The sequence below is a fragment of the Oncorhynchus mykiss genome, chromosome 10 (assembly GCF_057628025.1).
Source record: "Oncorhynchus mykiss isolate SJ-2025 chromosome 10, ASM5762802v1, whole genome shotgun sequence".
NCBI lineage: Eukaryota > Metazoa > Chordata > Actinopteri > Salmoniformes > Salmonidae > Oncorhynchus > Oncorhynchus mykiss.
In genome coordinates, this window is record NC_143031.1 from 19,555,319 (window position 1) to 19,580,839 (window position 25,521).

A 25,521-nucleotide genomic window follows, 5' to 3' on the forward strand; every position below is an offset into this window, starting at 1 on the left:
TTTACACCAGTCAACGGTTTATTTATATATATATATATATATATATATATTTATATATATATATAAATAATATGAAAAACATGCCCTTTTCAGGAAATGAAATACAGTTGGTCATGCTCAGATTTATTCAGCTTAAATCAGACATCTGATCTACATACACTACACTTCATCATTTAAATTTTTTCTAAATGTATTTGGAATATTAGTCATGTAACATAATACAGCCTGCCCTCTGCATAGCTTATGCATGGTATAACATCTGACTTTATTTGGGGCACTACAACTATCTGCATCCCTCCTCAATTATATTAAAAAAACATTACGCCCCCTCTAACAATGCCTCTGACTACAGCAAAGCAACAGGGTCCCTGAAGTACAATTATCACCTTAATAACATGGGCCACCGGCGAGGATGCTCAGTTGGTAGAGGATGATGCTTGTAATGCCAGGGTTGTTGGTTCAATTCCCATGGGGGACCAGTACAAAAAAAAATTATGCACTCACTACTGTAAGTCACTCTGGGTAAGAGTATCTTCGAAATAACTAAAATGTCAACCAAAAATAAATATCTACAAAGAAGAAACACCAATTCATTGAAAAAAAAAAAAGAATACCATTTGTGGACACTGGTAACCCTAGGTATTTACTTGGCCAGTGAAGCGAAAACTTTTAAATTCAGCTCAAAACTCCAGCATTTGGATTTGATATTAAATGTCTTATATGAACCTACAAGATAGAATGTCACCTGTTATTTGAGGGTGAATAAGGATGAGCGAGAAAGTTAGACGCACAAAGATCATGCCCCTAAAACCTTCTAACCTCTCTCACCATTATCAACAGGGGAGGTTAGGGTATAATATTTATGCCTCTAACTTCCTCACTCATCATTACTCACAAATCATTCATGATTATCTGGAATCAAGCATCCACATTAATGTAGAAGTGTTCAGAAACATATCATATTCTTATTTACAATAGAAGTGACTCCAAAATGACAAAATACATTATATACCATTACATTTCTATTGGGCACAGAGTAATCTGAAACACAACCTAAAAAAGCAAATGCATCCAACAAATTTGATGTAGCCATTGTGTGCTAGGAATATGGGACCAAATACTAAACTTCAAAAAATGTAATACACTAAGTGAATTTGTCTAAAAACGTGTGACACCTTCAAAAATGGGGGGACTAGATACATAAAATGCTTTCATTTCTAGATAGTGTTAAGGGATTTTTTTTATCAATAATGACTAATTATGTATACATTTCAAATCAGGACTGACTAATCAGAATACTATTATGTTACTGTATAGATGGATGAATATTATTTTAATCCGAGTACTGAATATAATGTGTGTAAATATAATCAAGAATTAGAACAATGACTGTCTGTTCCTTGGTAGAAACGAATGAACTTATTGTCAGACTGGCTAGAATGCTTATCTACACAGGAAGACCTTGGCTTGGTCATAAATTATCTAAATTGGTGGGAGACGATGTAGGAAGGCTTGAGAACTATACTGCCATTGTACCGGAGTGGGGGAGAGGCGGGACAGTTTGAAACCTAATGATGTCATTTTCCGTTTATAACCTGTTGTAAATTGTATCATGTTCAGTACTCTCAAAGATAAACGCTAGTGCTTGATTTTGAGACAGGTGTCTGCCCATTTTATGCAAATAAGTTAAAAAAAACACCCCAAAATAAAATAAAAATATTTTCGGCTCATTTGATTTCAAATCCAAAAAGCTGGAGTATAGAGCCAAATTACATTTTAGCTTCTCTGCCAAATAAATATGTAGGAGAGTAGGTAGTGTGCCACTAAAAGGGATACATTTACAATCAAAGTCACACGTGAAAACATTGGGTGAGCTCGTTTTGCATGGCTCGGTCCCCTGGCTGTTTGTCGCGTGGGAGGAATTGGCGCTCAACTTGCAATTTAGGAGCCCGACGGCAAAAGTCAAAGCCCCTGTTATGATACCGATGGTTTGTCGGGATAGATGGTTCCTACGATTGTACAGCTCCATCTAGATGTCGCGTCGAGGACAACAGTTGTTGACAAACGTTGACAAATCTAGCCACAACCGTAAAAACGTTTAGTCCAGACAAACCATCAGTATCATCACATACCCTGCTCAAAATTGACGACGAGGCCGGCTAGGAGGGGTGGAGTCAAAAACAAAACAATGAAGTGCACATGGAGGATACAAACTAACTTCTAATCATTGATCAATAAACATTTCAACAAACATTTGCATCAGAGACAAATGGAATAATGTGATGGTGCAGTCTGAGAATTTTTTTGATCAGTCAGCAAACTTTTTGTTGGTGATGACATTCACCTCCACAGCCCTTGATTACCTTGAAACTCCTCCTTTACTGCTTATGTAGTTTGGCATCCCTCGGCTGTGCAAAATGAGCTCCCCCGAATTCAACTTGCCCAATACTGGTATGTGATGTCAACTGGAGGGGAGATTGGGGAAAGGCACAGTGTGCACAGAATTGTAATGATAAAACATGAAAGATGCACACAGCACTGAGAGGGGCTATAAGAGAGACAGTCAATAAAAAAAAATGTTTTAAAGTGTATTTTTTGGGGTTTAAAAGAGAAAGAGCTTTGCGGTCACTTGAGGAAGGGACATGTTTTCTCTGTCAGACGGTCCCAGAATATCAATGGCCCCTTCCTCCTTTTTCGTCTCCTTTCATCCGCTGGTGACGAGGTATGGATCCATTAAGGCTGAAGGATGAAAGGACCAGTACTGTATGAATCACGGCGTGCCTCAGGGATTATTACTGGGTCATTTTTCCTGCGCCCTTCCTCGCAGGTGTGATACGGTCTCTTGTCCCAGGCGGCCACTCAGATTTCTTTGAACCTGCAAACACAAGGTTAGATTAGCCTATTTCAGAATGGACCGAATGCAAACCTATTCCGGGTATTAACATAGGCACCAGATCATTGGATCTGATTAATTCAATGTCATTTCATATTTGAGGACTGGCGGTGTAGGAACAACCACAGAATCTTCAACTGAGTATATCTGGCTACCCGGATAAAGCACTAAATAAACTTCAGTTAGTGCTAAATACGGCTGCTAGAATCTTGAACCAAAATGTTTTATCATATTACTCCAGTTCTAGCCTCTCTACACTGGCTTCCTGTTAAGGCAATGGCTGATTTCAAGGTTTTACTGCTAACCTACAAAGCATTACATGGGCTTCCACCTACCCATCTTTTCAATTTGGTCCTGCCGTACATACCTACACGTACGCTACGGTCACAAGACGCAGGCCTCCTTACTGTCCCTAGAATTTCTAAGCAAACAGCTGGAGGCAGGGCTTTCTCCTACAGAGCTCAATTTTTATGGAATGGTCTGCCTACCCATGTCAGAGACGCAGGCTCGATCTCAAATTTCAAGTATTTATTGAAGACTCATCTCTTCAGTAGGTCTTATGATTGAGTGTAGTCCAGGAGTGTGAAGGTGAACGGAAAGGTACTGGAGCAACGAACAGACCTTGCTGTCTCTGCCTGGCCGGTTCCCCTCTCTCCACTGGGATTCTCAGCCTCTAACCCTATTACAGGGGCTGAGTCACTGGCTTACTGGTGCTCTTCCATGCCATCCCTAGGAGGGGTGCATCACTGACGTGGTCTTCCTGTCCGGGTTGGCGCCCCCCTTTGAGTTATGCCGTGGGGGAGATCTTCTTGGTCTATACTCGGCCTTGTCTAAGGATGGTAGGTTGGTGGTTGAAGATATCCCTCTAGTGGTGTGGGGGCTGAGCTTTGGCAAAGCGGGTGGGGTTATATCCTGCCTGTTTGGCCCTGTCCGGGGGTATCGTCGGACAGGGCCACAGTGTCTCCTGACCCCTTCGGTCTCAGTCTCCAGTATTTATGCTGCAGTAGTTTATGTGTCGGGGGGCTAGGGTCAGTCTGTTATATCTGGAGTATTTCTCCTGTCTTATCCGGTGTCCTGTGTGAATTTAAGTATGCTCTCTCTAATTCTCTCTCTCGGAGGACCTGAGCCCTAGGACCATGCCTCAGGACTACCTGGCCTGATGACTCCTTGCTGTCCCCGGTCCACCTGGCCGTGCTGCTGCTCCAGTTTCAACTGTTCTGCCTGCGGCTATGGAACCCTGACCATGTTCTGTTATAATCTCCACCCGGCACAGCCTGAAGAGGACTAGTCACCCCCCATAGCCTGCTTCCTCTCTAGGTTTCTTCCTAGGTTTTGGCCTTTCTAGGGAGTTTTTCCTAGCCACCATGCTTCTACACCTGCATTGCTTGCTGTTTGGGGTTTTAGGCTGGGTTTCTGTACAGCACTTCGTGACATCAGCTGATGTCAGCTGATGTAAGAAGGGCTTCATAAATACATTTGATTAATTGGTTGATAAAATTAACAAGTCAACAATGGCACCTAGCCTACTCACAATTTTGCTGGAGAGTGGAGTCTTGCTTTATTTGAAAGCAACATTATTTCACAGGATGTGAGGGTTAGTTTGGAACTTGGAATGAAAGGGACAGCGTGTGGCCAGCGCGATGCGGTTGTGGATTATCCACCATACAGCTTCCTTTAACCTTCAACACGGTCTTGTAGCACAAAGAAACAGACACCTTGGCTGGTAGTGCAACTGTATTATGACAAACCCAAACACATTACACTGTGTATTATGCTATCATTTAAAAAAAAAATGGTGCCTGAGAAATTGAAGCTGTGTGTCTTTTTGACCATTTGAAAACATAGTCAGGAACTTAAAACCTCTATAGGATCGGTGTTAAGCTAACGTAGGCTAATGTGATTAGCATGAGGTTGTAAGTAACATGAACATTTCCCAGGATACAGACATATCTGATATGGGCAGAAAGTTTACATTCTTGTTAATCTAACTGCACTGTCCAAGTTACAGTAGCTATTACATTGTGCTATTGTTTGAGGACCGTGCACAATTAACTTAAATGTATTAGTAAACCAATTAGGCACATTTGGGCAGACTTGATACAACATTTTGAACAGATTGGCTCAGTCTAAAACTTTGCAAATACATTGCTAAATCTAAATTGCAACTGGGCTAGAATAATATACTATGGCCTTTCTCTTGCATTTCAAAGACGGTAAAACATTTTTTTTTAAATATATGTACACTGCTCAAACAAATAAAGGGAACACTTAAACAACACAATGTAACTCCAAGTCAATCACACTTCTGTGAAATCAAACTGTCCACTTAGGAAGCAACACTGAATGACAATACATTTCACATGCTGTTGTGCAAATGGAATAGACAACAGGTGGAAATTATAGGCAATTAGCAAGACACCCCCAATAAAGGAGTGGTTCTGCAGGTGGGGACCACAGACCACTTCTCAGTTCCTATGCTTCCTGGCTGATGTTTTGGTCACTTTTGAATGCTGGCGGTGCTTTCACTCTAGTGGTAGCATGAGACGGAGTCTACAACCCACACAAGTGGCTCAGGTAGTGCAGCTCATCAATGCGAGCTGTGGCAAGAAGGTTTGCTATGTCTGTCAGCGTAGTGTCCAGAGCATGGAGGCGCTACCAGGAGACAGGCCAGTACATCAGGAGATGTGGAGGAGGCCGTAGGAGGGCAACAACCCAGCAGCAGGACCGCTACCTCCGCCTTTGTGCAAGGAGGAGCAGGAGGAGCACTGCCAGAGCCCTGCAAAATGACCTCCAGCAGGCCACAAATGTGCATGTGTCTGCTCAAACGGTCAGAAACAGACTCCATGAGGGTGTTATGAGGGCCTGACGTCCACAGGTGGGGGTTGTGCTTACAGCCTAACACCATGCAGGACGTTTGATATTTACCAGAGAACACCAAGATTGGCAAATTCACCACTGGCGCCGTGTGCTCTTCACAGATGAAAGCAGGTTCACACTGAACACATGTGACAGACGTGACAGAGTCTGAAGACGCCGTGGAGAACGTTCTTCTGCCTTCAACATCCTCCAGCATGACCGGTTTGGCAGTGGGTCAGTCATGGTGTGGGGTGGCATTTCTATGGGGGACCGCACAGCCCTCCATGTGCTCGCCAGAGGTAGCCTGACTGCCATTAGGTACCGAGATGAGATCCTCAGACCCCTTGTGAGACCATATGCTGGTGCGGTTGGCCCTGGTTTCCTCCTAATGCAAGACAATGCTAGACCTCATGTGGCTGGAGTGTGTCAGCAGTTCCTGCAAGAGGAAGGCATTGATGCTATGGACTGGCCCGTCCGTTCCCCAGACCTGAATCCAATTGAGCACATCTGGGACATCATGTCTCGCTCCATCCACCAATGCCACGTTGCACCACAGACTGTCCAGGAGTTGGCGGATTCTTTAGTTCAGGTCTGGGAGGTGATCCCTCAGGAGACCATCCACCACCTCATCAGGAGCATGCCCAGGCGTTGTAGGGGGGGGGTCATACAGGCACGTGGAGGCCACACACACTACGGAGCCTATTTTTGACTTGTTTTAAGGACATTACAGGCTGATCCAACTTTGATGTAGAGTGGTTTTCCACTTTAATTTTGAGTGTGACTCCAAATCCAGACCTCCATGAGTTGATAAATTTGATTTCCATTGATAATTTGTTTTATTTTAGTGTTCCCTTTATTTTTTGAGCAGTGTATTTTTAAATACAATTATTTGCATTATCTTTACCAGATCTAATGCGTTATATTCTCCTACATTAATTTCCACAAACTTCAAAGTGTTTCCTTTCAAATGGTATCCAGAACATGCATATCCTTGCTTCAGGTCCTGAGCTACAGGCAGCAGGATTTAGGCATGTCATTTTAGGCGAAAATTGAAAAAAGGGTGGAATCCTTAAGAGGTTTAATGCAATAGCTTCCCGGACCATCTACATTGAGCCTTTTTGCACTAACTTCTTTTACTCATCACATACGCTGCTGATACAGTTTACTATGTCACAATATCAACCTCAATTACTTCGTACCCCTGCACATCGACTAGGCACTGGAATTGTGTATTTAATATTATTTTTTGTTTTTTACATTGCTATTATTTCTCCATTTTCTTTTTCTCTGCATCGTTGAGAAAGGCCTATATGTAAGCATGTCACTGTTAGTCTACACCTGTTTACCAAGCATGTGATGAACACACACAGCAAAAAAATAAACAGCCCTTTTTCAGGACCATGTGTTTCAAAGATATTTGGATTTTTACAAATTAACTTCACAGATCTTCATTGTAAAAGGTTTAAAACACTGTTTCTCATTCTTGTTCAATGAACCATTAATGAACATTCACCTGTGGAACAGTCGTTAAGACACTAACAGCTTACAGACGGTAGACAATTAAGGTCACAGTTATAAAAACACAAGAGGCCTTTCTACGGACTCTGAAAAACACCAAAAGAAAGATGCTCAGGGTCCCTACTCATGTGTGAATGTGCCTTAGGCATGCTGCAAGGTGGCATGAGGACTGCAGATGTGGCCAGGGCAATAAATTGCAATGTCTGTACTGTGAGACGCCTAAGACAGCGCTACAGGCTGGACAGCTGATTGTCCTCGCAGTGGCAGACCACGTGTGACACCTGCACAGGATCGGTACATCCGAACATCACACCTGCGGACAGATACTGGATGGCAACAACAACTGGCCGAGTTACACCAGGAACACACAATCCGTATCAGTGCTCAGACTGTCCGAAATAGGCTGAGAGAGGCTGGACTGAGGGCTTGTAGGCCTGTTGTAAGGCAGGTCCTCACCAGACATCACCGGCAACAGCGTCGCCTATGGGCACAAACCCACCATCGCTGAACCAGACAGGACTGGCAAAAAGTGCTCTTCACTGACGAGTCGCGGTTTTGTCTCACCAGGGGTGATGGTCGGATTCGCGTTTATCGTCAAAGGAATGAGCGTTACACTGAGGCCTGTGCTCTGGAGCGAGATCGATTTGGAGGTGGAGGGTCCGTCGTGGTCTGGGGCGGTGTGTCACAGCATCATCTGACTGAGCTTGTCATTGCAGGCAATCTCAACGTTGTGCATTACAGGGAAGACATCCTCCTCCCTCGTGTGGTACCCTTCCTGCAGGCTCATCCTGACATGAACCTCCAGCATGACAATGCCACCAGCCATACTGCTCGTTCTGTGCGTGATTTCCTGCAAGACAGGAATGTCAGCGTTCTACCATGGCCAGCGAAGAGCCCGGATCTCAATCCCATTGAGCACGTCTGGGAACTGTTAGATCGGAGGGTGAGGGCTAGGACCATTCCCCCCAGAAATGTCCAGGAACTTGAAGGTGCCTTGGTGGAAGAGTGGGGTAACATCTCACAGCAAGAACTGGCAAATCTGGTGCAGTCCATGAGGAGGAGAAGCACTGCAGTACTTAATGCAGCTGGTGGCCACGCCAGATACTGACCGTTACTTTTGATTTTGACCCACCCCCCTCCTTTGTTCAGGGACACATTATTCCATTTCTGTTAGTCACATGTCTGTGGAACTTGTTCAGTTTTTGTCTCAGTTGTTGAGTCTTGTTATGTTCATACAAATATTTACACATGTTAAGTTTGCTGAAAATGAGAGGATGTTTCTTTTTTTGCTGAGTTTATACACACTACCGTTCATAAGTTTGGGATCACTTAGAAATGTCCTTGTTGAAAGGCAAAAAAAATTGTCCATTAAAATAACATAAAATTGATCAGAAATACAGTGTAGACATTTTTTATGTTGTAAATGACTATTGTAGCTGGAAACGGCTCATTTATGAAATATTTACATAGGCATACAGAGGCCCATTATCAGCAACCATCACTCCTGTGTTCCAATGGCACGTTGTGTTAGCTAATCCAAGTTAATAATTTTAAAAAGCTAATTGATCATTAGAAAACCCTTTTGCAATTATGTTAGCACAGCTGAAAACTGATTAAAGGAGCAATAAAACTGGCCTTCTTTAGACTAGTTGAGTGTCTGGAGAATAAGCATTTGTGGGTTCGATTACAGGCTCAAAATGGCCAGAAACAAAGAACATTCTTATGAAACTCGTCAGTCTATTCTTGTTCTGAGAAATTAAGTCAATTCCATGCGAGAAATTGCCAAGAAACTGAAGATCTCGTACAACGCTGTGTACTACTCCCTTCACAGAACAGCGTAAACTGGCTCTAACCAGAATAGAAAGAGGAGTGGGAGGCCCCAGTGCACAACTGAGCAAGAGGACAAGTACATTAGTGTCTAGTTTGAGAAACAGACACCTCACAAGTCCTCAACTGGCAGCTTCATTAAATAGTACCCGCAAAACACCAGCCTCAACGTCAGCAGTGAAGAGGCGACTCCGGGATGCTGGCCTTCTAGGCAGAGTTGCAAAGAAAAAGACATATCTCAGACTGGCCAATAAAAATTAAAGATTAGATGGGCAAAAGAACACAGACACTGGACAGAGGAACAATGTGTAGAAGGCCTGCATCCCGGAGTCGCCTCTTCACTGTTTTGCGGGTACTATTTTATGAATCTGCCAGTTGAGGACTTGTGAGGCATCTGTTTTGGACAGACGAAAGTTTTGGACAGTTATGGACAGACAAATCTAAGTTTGAGGTGTTCGAATCACAAAGAAAAACAATCGTGAGACGCAGAAAAAATAAAAAGATGATGGAAGAGTGCTTGACACCATCTGTCAAGCATGGTGGAGGCAATGTGATGGTCTGGGGGTGCTTTGGTGGTGGTAAAGTGGGAAATGTGTACAGGGTAGAATGGATCTTGAAGGAAGGCAGGCTATCACTCAATTTTACAACGTCATGCCATACCCTGTGGACGGCGCTTAACTTGAGCCAATTTCTTGCTACAACAGGACAATGACCCAAAGAACAGCTCCAAACTATGCAATAAATATTTGGGGAAGAAGCAGTCAGCTGGTATTCTGTCTATAATGGAGTGGCCAGCACAGTCACCAGATCTCAACTCTATTGAGCTTTTGTGGGAGCAGATTGACCCTATTGTACATATGAAGTGCTCATCAAGCCAATCCAATTTGTGGGGGATGCTTCAGGAAGCATGGGGTGAAATCTCTTCAGATTACCTCAACAAATTGACAACTAGAATGCCAAAGGTCTGCAAGGCTGTAATTGCTGTAAATGGAGGATTCTTTGACGAAAGCAAAGTTTGAAGGACACAATTATTATTTCAATTAAAAATCATTATTTATAACCTTGTCAACGTCTTGACTATATTTCCATGGAAAACAAGGAAATTTCTAAGAAACCACAAACTTTTGAACGGTATATAGTAATGTGTGTATATATATACACACACACATAAGTATATATATATGTATGTATATATATATATACATACATATATATATATATATATACATACACATATATATACATACATATATATACATACACACACACATACATACATACATACATACATACATACATACATACATACATACATACATACATAGGCCCCCTTGAACTTTGCGACCTTTTGCCACATTTCAGGCTTCAAACATAAAGATATAAAACTGTATTTTTTTGTGAAGAATCAACCAGAAGTGGGACACAATCATGAAGTGGAACGACATTTATTGGATATTTCAAACTTTTTTAACAAATCAAAAACTGAAAAATTGGGCGTGCAAAATTATTCAGCCCCCTTAAGTTAATACTTTGTAGCGCCACCTTTTGCTGCGATTACAGCTGTAAGTCGCTTGGGGTATGTCTCTATCAGTTTTGCACCTCGAGAGACTGAAATTTTTTCCCATTCCTCCTTGCAAAACAGCTCGAGCTCAGTGAGGTTGGATGGAAAGCATTTGTGAATAGCAGTTTTCAGTTCTTTCCACAGATTCTCGATTGGATTCAGGTCTGGACTTTGACTTGGCCATTCTAACACCTGGATATGTTTATTATTGAACCATTCCATTGTAGATTTTGCTTTATGTTTTGGATCATTGTCTTGTTGGAAGACAAATCTCCATCCCAGTCTCAGGTCTTTTGCAGACTCCATCAGGTTTTCTTCCAGAATGGTCCTGTATTTGGCTCCATCCATCTTCCCATCAATTTTAACCATCTTTCCTGTCCCTGCTGAAGAAAAGCAGGCCCAAACCATGATGCTGCCACCACCATGTTTGACAGTGGGGATGGTGTGTTCAGCAGTGTTGCTTTTACGCCAAACATAAAGTTTTGCATTGTTGCCAAAAAGTTCCATTTTGGTTTCATCTGACCAGAGCACCTTCTACCACATGTTTGGTGTGTCTCCCAGGTGGCTTGTGGCAAACTTTAAACAACACTTTTTATGGATATCTTTAAGAAATGGCTTTCTTCTTGCCACTCTTCCATAAAGGCCAGATTTGTGCAATATACGACTGATTGTTGTCCTATGGACAGAGTCTCCCACCTCAGCTGTAGATCTCTGCAGTTCATCCAGAGTGATCATGGGCCTCTTGGCTGCATCTCTGATCAGTCTTCTCCTTGTATGAGCTGAAAGTTTAGAGGGACGGCCAGGTCTTGGTAGATTTGCAGTGGTCTGATACTCCTTCCATTTCAATATTATCGCTTGCACAGTGCTCCTTGGGATGTTTAAAGCTTGGGAAATATGTTTGTATCCAAATCCGGCTTTAAACTTCTTCACAACAGTATCTCGGACCTGCCTGGTGTGTTCCTTGTTCTTCATGATGCTCTCTGCGCTTTTAACGGACCTCTGAGACTATCACAGTGCAGGTGCATTTATACGGAGACTTGATTACACACAGGTGGATTGTATTTATCATCATTAGTCATTTAGGTCAACATTGGATCATTCAGAGATCCTCACTGAACTTCTGGAGAGAGTTTGCTGCACTGAAAGTAAAGGGGCTGAATAATTTTGCACGCCCAATTTTTCAGTTTTTGATTTGTTAAAAAAGTTTTAAATATCCAATAAATGTCGTTCCACTTCATGATTGTGTCCCACTTGTTGTTGATTCTTCACAAAAAAATACAGTTTTATATCTTTATGTTTGAAGCCTGAAATGTGGCAAAAGGTCGCAAAGTTCAAGGGGGCCGAATACTTTCGCAAGGCACTGTATATATATATATATATATATATATATATATATATATATATATATATATAAATAATTATGATCCAGTGTCTAATAACACCAACTCTAGTCATCCATTCAAAGACAATCACGTCTCAAGTCCTATGGGAACCTGGTGGAAATATACAACTCTCAAGACGCAATCAAGGTCCCAGGTTAATCGTGAATGACAACTTCTGATTTTTAAAAATAGCCTGAGGTGCAATTGCGATTTTCCCCTTAAAGCTAGCCAATTAATCAGCAGCCTGGAGGCCACTTTGGAGTAGAATAATGAGCACCCTTAACCTCTAGGGAAAGGCTAATGTATAAAGCCCTGGGGAGTAGCTCTATTTGTGGCTTTGACCTGTATTTAAAGGAATAGTCATTTTAGTCCACACTCAAGTTCAATTGCATTTTGCCCCTTTTAAGTGGAGTAGCCAGTATTTGTTCACTTCTTGGATAAAATGGGTATGATTTTATGACTAACATGACTAATTGCACTTAGTAGCCACTTTATCATAAGAAAAGGAAACCAGCTTTGGGTTTCCTGTTTGGTTATATGATTCCCAGCGGTGTAGTCGTGAGCGGCTTACCCTCTATGTCTGGGGCTGTGTCCACACCAGCCCCTCACCTCTTTATACACCAGCCTGGACAGCAGCTGGAAAACAGGGAGACAGCACACTTAACACGGCTTACTAAAATAGATATGTTTTTACACATATAAATATAAAAAATATATATGTAACACAATTTAAAAACAGTCCCAGAACATTAATCCTCCACCAAACTTTACAGTTGGCACTATGCATTTGGGCAGTTAGCGTTCTCCTGGCATATGTCAAACCCAGATTCGTCCGTCGGACTGCCAGATGGTGAAACTTGATTCATCACTCTAGAGAACATGTTTCCACTGCTCCACCCACCAATGGCACCCACCCCACTCCACAGTACGCTTAGCATTACACATGGTGATCTTAGGCTTGTAGGAGGCTGCTCGGCCATGGAAACCCATCTCATGAAGCTCCCAATGAACAGTTATTGTGCTGACGTTGCTTCCAGAGGCAGTTTGGAATTCAGTAGAAGTGTTGCAACCGAGGATAGACGATTTTTAAACGCGACACGCTTCAGCACTCGGTGGTCCTGTTCTGTGAGCTTGTGTGGTCTACCACTTTGTGGCTGAGCCGTTGTTGCTCCTAGATATTTCCACTTCACAATAACCGCAATTACAGTTGACCGGGACAGCTCTTGCTTGCAGGGCAGAAATTTGACAAACTGACTTGTTGGAAAGGTGGCATCCCATGACGGTGCCACGTTGAAAGTCACTGAGCTCTTCAGTACGAGCCATTCTACTGCAAATGTTTGTCTCTGGAGATTGCATGGCTGTGTGCTCGATTTTATACACGTGGCTGAAATAGACGAATCCATTAATTTGAAGGGGTGTACACATACCAAATTATACTTTTGGCCATGTAGTGTATCAAGGGTATCATTCATTTTGTACACAATCCACAGGTGTAGCACCTTCTTTGAACATGTGGCAAAAATCTTGCAGTGGTTTATAAAACATGTTAATAAAAACAAAGATGAAAAACTAACCAAACAGGCGAGGATATCAGCAGTGATCAGCATGTAAAAGACATTGTTCCATCCCGTCGGAGAGATCAGCCCTGCTAACAGAGGACCTAGGGCGGCACCTAGAGGAGAGTCAGAAAATAAGAGTCAGGGGAACCCAAGCACCTAAAACCAGGACTGGATATACAATCTGATTTGGGACAACAATCATAAAAAGTCTGCCTTTAGAACACTACATGATTTACAATAGAAAATAGTTTTGTATGAGCCATGGACCTTGTACATAAACTGTATACAATTTGTAATTGTCACATAACACTGCAATGACTGAGCATTGAAGTTAATCTCTCAAAACACAGAAAACCTAAAATAAAAACCTTCCTTCATGCATTGACACAGGCACACAAAGGCAACTTAGCACCACCAACCCATTACTAGTTACCATTACAAGCATCAAATCTAAAAACAACAATATCAAAGAGTACCAATCCCCCGTGTGTGTCCTAGAAATTCCCCACATACCTATTGACCCTGTGCCGTCAATAATTGCAGTGACCGTTGACAATGCTCTAGAATTTCCTCTCAGGCTCTCATGCGTCCCCTATGAAAGGAAAACCCTAATTTTGAATCAACATTCAGCATAAAAGACTTGGGCTCTTTCCAAATGTTTCTCTCCTCAATTCCTTGTGTTCTCTCTCCTCTGCCTCTTCTCAAAACGTATAGAAGGTGAAGGTCTGACGGGAGGGACCTTGGGATCTTCTTCTCCAATACGGTTTGAGAAAGAGGCGAGGGAGATAGAATGCAAGGAATCGAGGAAAGACGCTTTAGAAAGTGTCTTGGACTAACAGGGAACCTGGGGAATTTGGGGTGAGAGGGGCAATGACGGGCTTATCTCCTGTGTGACTTCGGGAGAGCTGAGGACTTCATGTGAGAAAGGCATGCAGCAGTGCAGTCTGGGGTGGATGTGCTTACCAGGTCAGCAGACACAGCAGTGGTGATGAGGGCGTAGGGTCCATTCACCAGGGCTCCGCACACCAACAGCATCCCTACAAGGCAGAGGAAAACAGCAACAAGTGGATCAGGCATGTACAGTACGCTAGCTAGCAGACAAAGGCTATTTTTAATAAGCTTTTCATAGTGATATTGTGGTTGTTATGTTGGTTGCGCCGATTGCAAGTCGTAGATAAGAGTGTCTGCCAAATGACAAAGTGTAAATGTGAAATCCACAGGCTACACAAACACAACCGACACACAGTAAAGACAATGTGTTAAATTGGAGCATTTATATAGTTTTCAGTAAGAGGCGTTGAAACCAAAATAGCTCCATGGCTTCAAAGTCAAATTTCATACAGAATAACTTAACTCTTACCGATTGTGGTTGCTAGGCTATGCTGTCCAATGTGGTTGTACAGGAACAGCTAGGAAAGCAACAAAAAACAAACATTTAGACTGGATCGTGGGTCAAATGTGTCACTTTTGAAGGATTTACTAACCCACATGCAGACCCAAAGGAAAACATTGAGCTATGCTGAAAAACGGATTGACACACTACTGTAAAGGAGCTCACGGACTAACATAAAATGTTTTCAGGCTTGGGCAGCGGGTGAAGTTCACTGCCAAATCCAGAGTTCCAAGCACAGCCAAATTCCTTTTTCTGTGTCCATAATGCAGTCATATTTACATTGCATATATGTGATTGTGTGATCAAAACTTTGACATAGAGAATTGCCTCTTTTCATAAGTGAATATAAAGTGTCTAGTCCACATTTATAATTCAGGCATTTGTGCAGGCCTTTCCTTATCTACAGTATATTTTGCCCAGCACCGGTTTTCTAAAGTCTGGAATGTACAGATTTCCCTGTGGGCGGCGCTTAGAGACACTATAAATGGCCCTGGTGTTACACATGGTTAAAAGCCAGTGATGTCTTATGTGTGAATGCACACTCACCATAGGGGCAGCCAGAATTAACATGACACAGCAGGTAGAGGCTCTGCCCCCAGTTTGGTCCGACACCAGTCCAGCCACGATGCCCCCTGCAGAAACACAGCACACACCCTTAACACACAGGGGGAGACAGCAGTCCTACATTAATGATCAATATTATGGGAAGTGCTCTGACACCATACAGTGAGAGCCATAATTGACCAATTCTAATGAGAACTCTTCTGGCAGACTACTACAGCAGTTACTTGTTATGACTATGGTCTGAATTGTGTTACAAAATGGGATTTAAAATCGATTTCATTGTAAATGTTATAACTAAAATATAGTTGTTGCATAAGTATTGAGCTCCTTGAGTCAATACATGTTAGAAACACCTTTGTCTGCGATTATGGCTATGCGTCTTCTTAGGTAAATCTAAGAGCTTTACACACCTGGATTGTGCAATATCCAAGCTCTGTCAAGATGTTGGGGATCATGGCTAGACAGACATTAAGACTTTCCATAGATTTTCAAGCAGCTTTAAGTCAAAACTGTAACTAGGCCACTCAGGAACATTCACAGTCTTCTTGGTAAGCAACTCCAGTGTAGATTTGGCCTTGTGTGGTAGGTTATTGTCCTGCTGAAAGGGGAATTCCTCTCCCAGTGTGTTGGAAAGCAGACTAACCAGGTTCTCCTCTAGGATTTTGCCTGTTTCCATCCCGTTTCTTTTTATCCTGAAAAATTACCCAGCATTTGCCGTTGTCAAGCGTACCTATACCATGATGCAGCCACCACCATGCTTGACAATAAGGAGGCAGTTCCTCAGTGATGAGTTGTGTTGGATTTTCCCCAAACATAAGGCCTTGAATTGGGCTAAAGTGTGTATTGCTTTGTGTTTTTTTAGCATTATTAATTTTGTGCCTTGTTGCATACAAGATGAATGTTTTGTAATATTTTTTATTCTGTCCGTTGTATTCTCCTTTTTAGGTCATTATTGTTGAGTCACTACAATATTGTTGATCCATCCTCAGTTCTCTCATCACAGCCACTGAACTCTAGCTCTTAACATCCCCAATGACATGGTAATATCCCTGAGCAGTTTCATTCCTGTCCTGCAGCTCAGTTCAGAAGGACGACTGTATCTTTGATGTGTCTGGGTAGTTTAATACATAATCCATAGCATATTTATTAACTTGACAATGCTTAAAGAGATATTGTAAGTGATTTGTTATTGTTACCCATCTACCAATCACTGCCCTTCTTTATGAGGCTTTCGAAAAGCTCCTTGGTCTTTGTTTTTGAATCTGTGCTTGAAATTCAATACTTGACTGAGGGACCTTACAGATGTACTACAGTTGAAGTCAGAAGTTTACATACACCTTAGCCAAATACATTTAAAGTCAGTTTTTCACAATTCCTGACATTTAATCCATGTAAAAATTCCCTGTCTTAGGTCAGTTAGGATCACCACTTTATTTTAAGAATGTGAAATGTCAGAATAATAGTAGAGAGAATGATTAATTTCAGCTTTTATTTCTTTCATCACATTCCCAGTGGGTCAGAAGTTTACATACACTCAATTAGTATTTGGTAGCATTGCCTTTAAATTGTTTCACTTGGGTCTAACGTTTTGGGTAGCCTTCCAGAACCTTCCCACAATAAGTTGGTTGAATTTTGGCCTATTCCCCCTGACAGAGCTGGTGTAACCGAGTCAGGTTTGTAGGCCTCCTTGCTCGCACACGCTTTTTCAGTTCTGCCCACATATTTTCTATAGGATTGAGGTCAGGGCTTTGTGATGGCCACGCCAATACCTTGACTTTGTTGTCCTTATGCCATTTTGCCACAACTTCGGAAGTGTGCTTGGGGTCATTTTCCATTTGGAAGACTCATTTGCAACCATGCTTTAACTCCCTGACTGATATCTTGAGATGATGCTTCAACATATGCATGTACTTTTCCTTCCTCATGATGCCATTTATTTTATGAAGTGCACCAGTCCCTCCTGCAGCAAAGCGCCCCCACAACATGATGCTGCCACCCCCGGGCTTCACGTTTGGAATGGCAGTCTTCGACTTGCAAGCCTCCCCCTTTTTCCTCCAAACATAATGATGGTCATTATGGCCAAACAGTTATATTTTTGTTTCATCAGACCAGAGGACATTCCTCCAAAAAGTACGATCTTTGTCCCCATGTGCAGTTGCAAACCGTAGTCTGGCTTTTTTAGGGCAGTTTTGGAGCAGTTGCTTCTTCCTTGCTGAGTGGCCTTTCAGGTTATGTCGATATCGGACTCGTTTTACTGTGGATATAGATACCTTTGTACCCGTTTCCTCAAGCATCTTCACAAGGTCCTTTGCTGTTGTCCTGGGATTGATTTGCACTTTTCGCACCAAAGTACACTCATCTCTAGGAGAGAGAATGCGTCTCCTTCCTGAGCGGTATGACGGCTGTGTGGTCCCATGGTGTTCATACTTGCGTACTATTGTTTGTACAGATGGCCGTGGTACCTTCAGGCCTTTGGAAATTGCTCCCAAGGATGAACCAGTCTTGTGGAGGTCTACAAAAAAGATTCTGAGGTCTTGGCTGATTTCTTTTGATTTTCCCATGATGTCAAGCAAAGAAGCACTGAGTTTGAAGGTAGACCTTGAAATACATCCACAGGTACACCTCCAATTGACTCAAATGATGTCAATTAACCTATCAGAAGCTTCTAAAGCCATGACATCATTTTCTGGAATTTTCCAAGCTGTTAAAAAGGCACAGTCAACTTAGTGCATGTAAACTTCTGACCCACTGGAATTCTGATACAGTGAATTATAATTGATATAATCTGTCTGTAAAAACTATAGTTTGTCAACAAGAAATTTGTGGAGTGGTTGAAAAACGAGATTTAATGACTCCAACCTAAGTGTATGTAAACTTCCGACTTCAACTGTATGTATGGGGGACAGAGGAAGGGTTAGTCATTCAAAAATCATGTTAACCTCTATTATTTCTCACAGTGAGTCAAATCTTTCAGTTAGAATTGTTCCACTTTGACAGAGTATTTTGAGTAAGAGTAAGAGTATTTTAAGACTTACCAACAATTCCTCCTACATCAAATAGTGTTGACATGTCCCCAGCTTCCTTGGGGTCAAAATGGGCTGAGGAAATAAACATTGGGAATTTTAAGTGACACAGTACGCAATTGACAGTGCATCTCACAATGCAAAGCAAATCATTATCAGCTTATAAACATTGTTAGCATTTGAACCCTCAGGTGAAATGACAACTGGAAACAAATAGGCGCTAAACTGAGTACGTACCAACGTTAGCAATGTAGAGAGGAAGCCAGTAGAGGAAGGTGTAGCTAACGAGCTTAGCGAACAGAAGACAGAGGGAGAACTCCATCACGCCCTGTAAGATAACACACATATTACACAGTCATAGCAACTGTCATAACAACAGTCAACTGCATTCATCTGGGTTTGGAGAGTAATTACAAACAATGAGTCACAACAGAGGTGAAACAGGAATTCAAGGCTTAGGTGCAATGACATAAAATTACAACACATTATTATGTTGATTGCCTGTGTCTGTTTTGCCAGAGGAATACTTGTGTACCATTTGATGAAATTCAGCAACTGAAAGGGCTTGAAATGAAAGGAGATTGTGATCCCCACTCACAGGTATCCTGAGGGCCCCACAGAAGCTGATGGCCTTGGTGTGCTCCTCTGCTGGCTCAGAGGAGATAGAGTTGGACTGGCCAGGACTGCTGAAGATCTCCTCATTACTGGATGAGTTCTGTAAGAGAGGCTCCTTCTCATTGTCCTCCTGTACATACACAGCAATTAGCATGGTTCTAACCAGGGCTGCAACTATTGACTGTTTTAAGGTTGAATAGATATGTTTGACATTTATTTTATTACTCTATAATATCAAGTCTTACAAAGGAAAGTAATGTAATGACAAAACGTTGGTCATCATAAAACAAAAATAAGGTCAAAAACTGGGCATTGCTGGTAGCCTAGAGGTTAGTGAAGCAGGCCAGGCATCATATCTCAGGTGCAACCTACACTTACTGCCCTTGTGGCCTTTAGCAAGGCAGCCCTTCTCTATACTACTAAGGGCACCAATTACTTCATCTGTTCTTTGGTTGTACTTACATGGTGTTGTGGAGGGCTGCAACCGATATCTTCTGGTTCTGTGACAGAAAAAAGGTTTTGCTCACAAATATATTTTCATGTCAAAATACAGTCTTGGGACAAGCCAACTCTCATTTTGCATGTCATCTTAATGTTAACAGTCTAAGTTTAAGATGAAATGCCTGCAGTGAAAACTCTGATAAATGCAACATGATCCTTTTTCAAACTAGCTTAATAAAAATGTCTCCTCCATAATAACTGTATAGTGGCAATGAACATGTTGACTATGATCTATCAAGCTTCAATAGGTTGTAATGGATTACAGTCAGCACTATTGGCATGTTTTGAACAAGGTCTGGGCATATCCATAAAGCGTCTCAAAGTAGGAACTCTGATCTAGGATCAGGCCCCCTCTGTCCATTCATTATAATCTCAAAGGCAAAACTTCTAGATCAGCAATAATACTCTGAGACGCTTTAAGAATACGGGCCAAGAGGTCAGACTCACTCTCCACCAGAAAGAAGAAACAGAGAACGCCAGTGGAGGCGATGATGATGCCAGGCACGATGAAGGACATGCCCCAGGCCGAAGATACGAAGACGCCAGCGATGAGTGAGCCCAGGATGTTGCCTACTGAGGTGTGGGAGTTCCAGACGCCCATGATGAATCCTCGCCTGGAGGGAGAGGGACAGACACATACAGATAGGATGGAAATGAGAGGTGGATTTACCTTGAGAAACATTGTACATCTTGACGGTGAACAGTGAGACAGCTTACTAAATACTGAGGACAGTTTTTGGCATTGGCATTGGACGCCTGTTGCTTTTACTTTCACATCATGTGTCTGACTGTGAGCAACAGATAAAAACCCTGCACGAGATGGAAAAGAGGGTACTGATACTGCGTAGTCAGCATTGCTGAACCAGTCTACAGTAAGGCTGTCTCACTCACTTCCCTTTTCCGAACCAGTTCCCAACGCAGGCCACCACAGCAGGCCAGCCTGTCGTCTGCACCAGTCCATTCATTGCCTACGAAAGTAAGAGGGAGATTGAGGTATTTAAATTCTCTGTTATTTCAACATTAAATATGTCCCTACACCAGACCCAATGAGAGAAAAAGAGGGAGATAGAGATACTTTTTGTATCCCAACAAGAAAGAAAGGAGAAAGAAAGGGATACAAATAAAAATAGAGAAGGGGGGTGGGCTGGTTTCCTACATTACATTCCAACAAACAGCCTTGAGAAAAGTACTGGCATTGAAACACTTTCAGCCTCCCTCACACTATCGCTGTCATATGATACTGAAACAGAGAGGGGCTACCTGGACTTGTGCAATAAGAAATGCCTAGCCAGTTGTAGCTCAATCTTGGGTGCAATGATCACGTTCCCACACTGACTGACTGTGTGGAGGCTCATTGATTTAACGCTACGTTAGTCTACATGATACACTAGTAAAGTAATAAATATATATAGCTGTGGGTTATATTAGCCACGACTTACCGTTCTTTGTGCAGCTTCAAATGTTGAACAAAGTTGGAAATTGTTGCACCTCCGTCTAATTTTATTCCCGCATGTTTTGCAAGTTACAATCCGTTTTTTGTTGATACAGCATTGTCTTTATATCCAAAAATAATAATTTTGGCTATCATCTTTCCAAGGGCTCTATCTGAATTCACCCGCCAACGTTCCTCTGCAATGCCGCGCACAACTTTTTCTCAGCTGGCACAATTTGATTGGCTGCTGTCCGATTCAAACTGTAATCCGTTAAATGGCGAGTTCATGCGCTGCACACTTTATTTAATAGCATCATTTTGATATACTTGGGCTTGGGGAGGGTATCAAGTCAGGTCGAGTCATAAGGCTAAAATCCAAGTCAAGTCACGAGTCATTGGTGTCAAAGACGATTTTCAAGTCATCATATTTGTGAATCGAATCTGACTAGAGTCCAAGTCATGTGACTCGAATCAACACCTCTGGCTGTAAGTAGCAGTAGAAGTATTTCCCGTTAGTTTACTCCAGTCAGGGTAGGGATGGTAGTGTATAGCAAAAAAAAGTATATTTAATAAAACAATTAAAAAGGTAACTATGCTGCAGAGTGTGAGCAAGTGACTGAATGGTTTTGGAGGAGATTTAACCCGTACCTGGAAGAAGGCGTAGTACCATATTGAGTGGATGTTCAAGTAGAAGCCCAGGCCAAACAGACATGTGAAGAGACCACTGAGAAGCATACCGATGGTCAAGTAGTAGCGCAGGGGCACGCGCTCTCCAAATATCCCACTGTCAAACCGCACAACATCATCTGGTCAACTGCTTGTAGTGAGTTAACACACATATACAAAACACAATCAAATACATCATTCGGCCTACCTGAAAAACATGCCAATGGCATAAGCAACCAGGAAGGAGTTGTCCACAGCTCCAAACAGTGTCTTGTAGTTGTCCTGGTCTGGACAGAACAAGAGGACACTGAAAATATCAAAATGAAATCTGCTGTCCCATTCTACTGACATGTTGTGCATTCTAAATATTTGTTTTGTAAGCACTCAGAAAACTTTGGAAGAATTTCTATTTCTTCTTAAAATTAACAAAGAACTCGAGTCAAGCAGAGGACTCACCAAAGGGCGCCCAGTCACACCAGGTTTCATTGTCAGTTCCATTGAGGTTTGGAGGTCGAATGAGGGTGGAACAATTTCTGTGCAGCTGACTCTGTACATGCATGGGGCAAAAAGCAGAGATTACACACATGGACACAAAACACTCAGCCTTTAAGATAACCTGCATAAAGATGGTAAAGAACTAAACGTCTCGAAAGAAAAACTATGAAATAATTTTCTCAAACTATACTGAACATAAACACAACAGGCAACAATTTCAAATATTTGACTGAGTTACAGTTCATATAAGCTTTCACATGACTTGGCAAAGGCACAGCCATGGGTGGGCAAAGGCCTACCCACTTGGGAGACTGCCCCCAATCAGAATGAGCTTTTCCCCACAAAAGGGCTTTATTAAAGACAGAAATACTCCTCAGTTTCATCAGCTGTCTGGGTGGCTGGTCTCACGATCCCACAGGTAAAGAGGCCGGATGCGGCAGTCCTGGACTGGCATGGTTAAATGTGGTCTGCGGTTGTGAGGCCGGTTGGAAGAACTGACAAATTCTCTAAAACGACGTTGGAGGCGGCTTATGGTAGAGAAATTAACATTAAATTCCCTAGCAACAGCTCTGGTGGACATTCCCACAGTCAGCATGCCAATTGCATGCTCCCTCAAAACTTGAGACATCTGTGGCATAGTGTTGTGTGGCAAAACTGCACATTTTAAAGTGGCCTTGTACTGACCCGAGCACAAGATGCACCTGTGTAATGATCATGCTGTTTAATGAGCTTCTTGATATGCCACACCTGTCAGGTGGATTGATAATCTTGGCAAAGGAGAAATGCTCACTAACAGGGATGTAAACAAATTTGTGCACAACAGAAATAAACTTGTGTATGTGTGTATGGAACATTTCTGGGATCTTTTATTTCAGGTCATGAAACATGATACCAACACTTTACATGTTGTTTTTATATTTTTGTTCAGTATATAGTCTTAACCATTGTAGTGCGGCTCGAGTGTTCTAGGGATTTTGTGGTCTAGAACACCTAGAGATGTAACAATATAAAGCTGAACAGTGTGGCCATACATTTCAATAACGTATAATACAGGTTTGTGGAGTCAGTGTATCACCTTAATGATGCTGATGGGTTTCCGGGAGAGATGGTAGCTGGTATAGAAGAGGAAAGTGAGGAAGAGGGTGAAACCTCGGTACCTGGACAGAGAGAGTAGAAGAAGAGCTCATTCTAATGTTATCCAAAGCAAATACCATGCCATGAACTTCGTCCTCTTTGTAAGTCAAAGCACACCCTCTACAGATTTTAGGACAATCTCTTTCTTTCACATGGTCTAGACTAGAAGTCTCCAGGGATGTTAGCATCATAGGTTCTGGAAGGAGGGAGAGGGGAGAGAGACCGAGAGGCAGGCTTCAAACTACCATTCTGGAGAGGGTTCTGGGGAGAACACAAAACCATTGTTCACATGGACTTGTCTGTACAGTAGACAGTACACATAAGCGCCTTTTTTTTTGGGAACCTGACATGGAAACAAAACCGGGTATTCAGAATAGTTCTTCAGTGCTGGGACCAGTACAGGGACCTGGCTGCCTCATGACACTAGGTGCACACTGCACAGGAAGGCAGCTAGTTACAACCCACAGACACTGCATGCTCTGTACTGACTGTTTACTTTTCCTGGAGTGGAAAGGCAGGTTTTACAATGAGTTAGATTCCGTTAACACCTCACTTACAACCTGGTGTAACCTCCTCATCCCCAGGCTAATTGCACACAACACATAGAATTCATCTCAAATTAAACCATATTAGTCCTACTTTTGACCATGTGCTGTGGTCAAAAGTGGTACACTACATAGGGAATTGGATGCCATTTCAGACTCAGCCATTTGGGAGGAAGTATAGTGCCTGAGACTAAACCTGCTGTGACCTTTAACCCTTTACTGGATCAGTGACAGCAATAATGCAGAAGGTTTTGTTGATTGCCGAATAGTTACAGAAATCCAATAGCCTTCACCTAGGATGATTGCATGTAACATTCTATGATTGTATTTGCAAAAAGAAGCATTGACATATTTTAATATGGGGTTTAACTATACCTAATGAAACACTCAAATGAAATCTAGACGGTTGACTAATTCCTAACATTCCAGAATGTCAGTATGTCAGTAATGCATAGATAGAATGACACCAAATCTCTCGCCAATCATTGACATCTAGCTGATTAGGGACAAAACCGCCGTTTCCCCTCCCCCATCATCAAAGTACATACTGTAAAATTCAATGCATTTAGTTTTGTTTACATAAAGGGTGTCACAATATAATTCAAAGACAGTGTAAACTTACCAGCTGTCTCTTGAGAAGGACGTGATCAGTCTAATGCCGGGAGCCAAAGAAGACCTCATCTTTGGTGTAGTAGCCAAAACAACTTCGTAAAACTTGTTAAAAACCGCTTACAATTTTCTCTCAGACATGGCTTCAAAAGTTATATCGGGTGCCTTATATACACCCAATTGATGATATAGTATTTGTACAAAAACTAGGACTACAAAAAAAAATCTCTAAAAGTAGCTAAAAACACATTTAAACGATTAAGTTTCGTTACATGGGACAGCTTCTTCTCTCACAGGCTCTCGCTTAAAATTTCTTTCCACTTGTCTTTGATTAAAAACACACCGATTTTTATTTTCTTTAAAAAAAATTCATTTAAAATATAAAGAACAAAAACACTCCGAGCACTGATCAAAAAAGTTTGAGCCGCTTTGCTATTCCTGCTTCATGATGATGTGGGTGAATCTCCACAAACAATGAATTCCCATCGATTTCCATACTTGCTCGAGTCCGCTGATAGCGTTATAAAAGCCGGTTCCTATAAATACTCTATGCACTTCTCTACCGTGTCACACGGAAAAGTGTACATGTTAACAGATTGTGTCCATAATAGTTTGAAGGCAGTCCTCCCCTAATGTTTTCCAAACTCGGGCAAAACGCCTCAACAAAATCTATATTCCGAAGTGTGTGGACACGTGTTTCCCGTGTCTGACGTCACAGAATTAAAGGAGCGATGATTGAATGGGAAAGTTCGTTTTACATGGCCCGTTGCCTTGGTTGGGCAGAGTTTGTATAGTCAGTCCATTCTATTGTACTATAATGTAATCGCCACTCAACCGGGGCACCGGGCTATAAAAACAATATCGTCCATTAACTCTTCAAATAGCAGAGAAGTACGGTTTGTCTTTCTTGATGTGTTATAACCTACTTACAGCAGAAAATGAAAATAC

General features: G+C 42.1%; 1 protein-coding gene across 4 annotated transcripts; it reads right to left on the reverse strand.

Moving 5' to 3' along the window:
- Positions 1–25,281, reverse strand: slc37a2 (solute carrier family 37 member 2). 4 transcript variants are annotated; one of them, XM_021617680.3, is made up of 18 exons: positions 24,587–25,281; positions 23,361–23,442; positions 22,247–22,337; positions 21,999–22,077; positions 21,773–21,908; positions 20,584–20,660; positions 20,140–20,306; positions 19,654–19,691; positions 19,175–19,321; positions 18,814–18,904; positions 18,589–18,651; positions 15,536–15,621; positions 14,957–15,005; positions 14,560–14,633; positions 14,110–14,188; positions 13,612–13,709; positions 12,609–12,673; positions 1–2,875 (listed from the first exon to the last, which is right to left on the reverse strand). In XM_021617680.3, exons 1-18 carry the CDS (start codon positions 24,643–24,645, stop codon positions 2,860–2,862), a joined length of 1,497 nt encoding a protein of 498 aa, XP_021473355.1. In that variant the 5' UTR covers positions 24,646–25,281; the 3' UTR covers positions 1–2,859. The 4 variants fall into 4 exon arrangements, 3 of the variants coding, with proteins under 3 accessions (XP_021473355.1, XP_021473356.1, XP_090044731.1); XM_021617681.3 differs by having other exon boundaries at positions 19,175–19,291; positions 24,587–25,260; XR_016484043.1 differs by lacking the exon at positions 14,110–14,188.
- Positions 25,282–25,521: the final 240 nt, after the last annotated feature.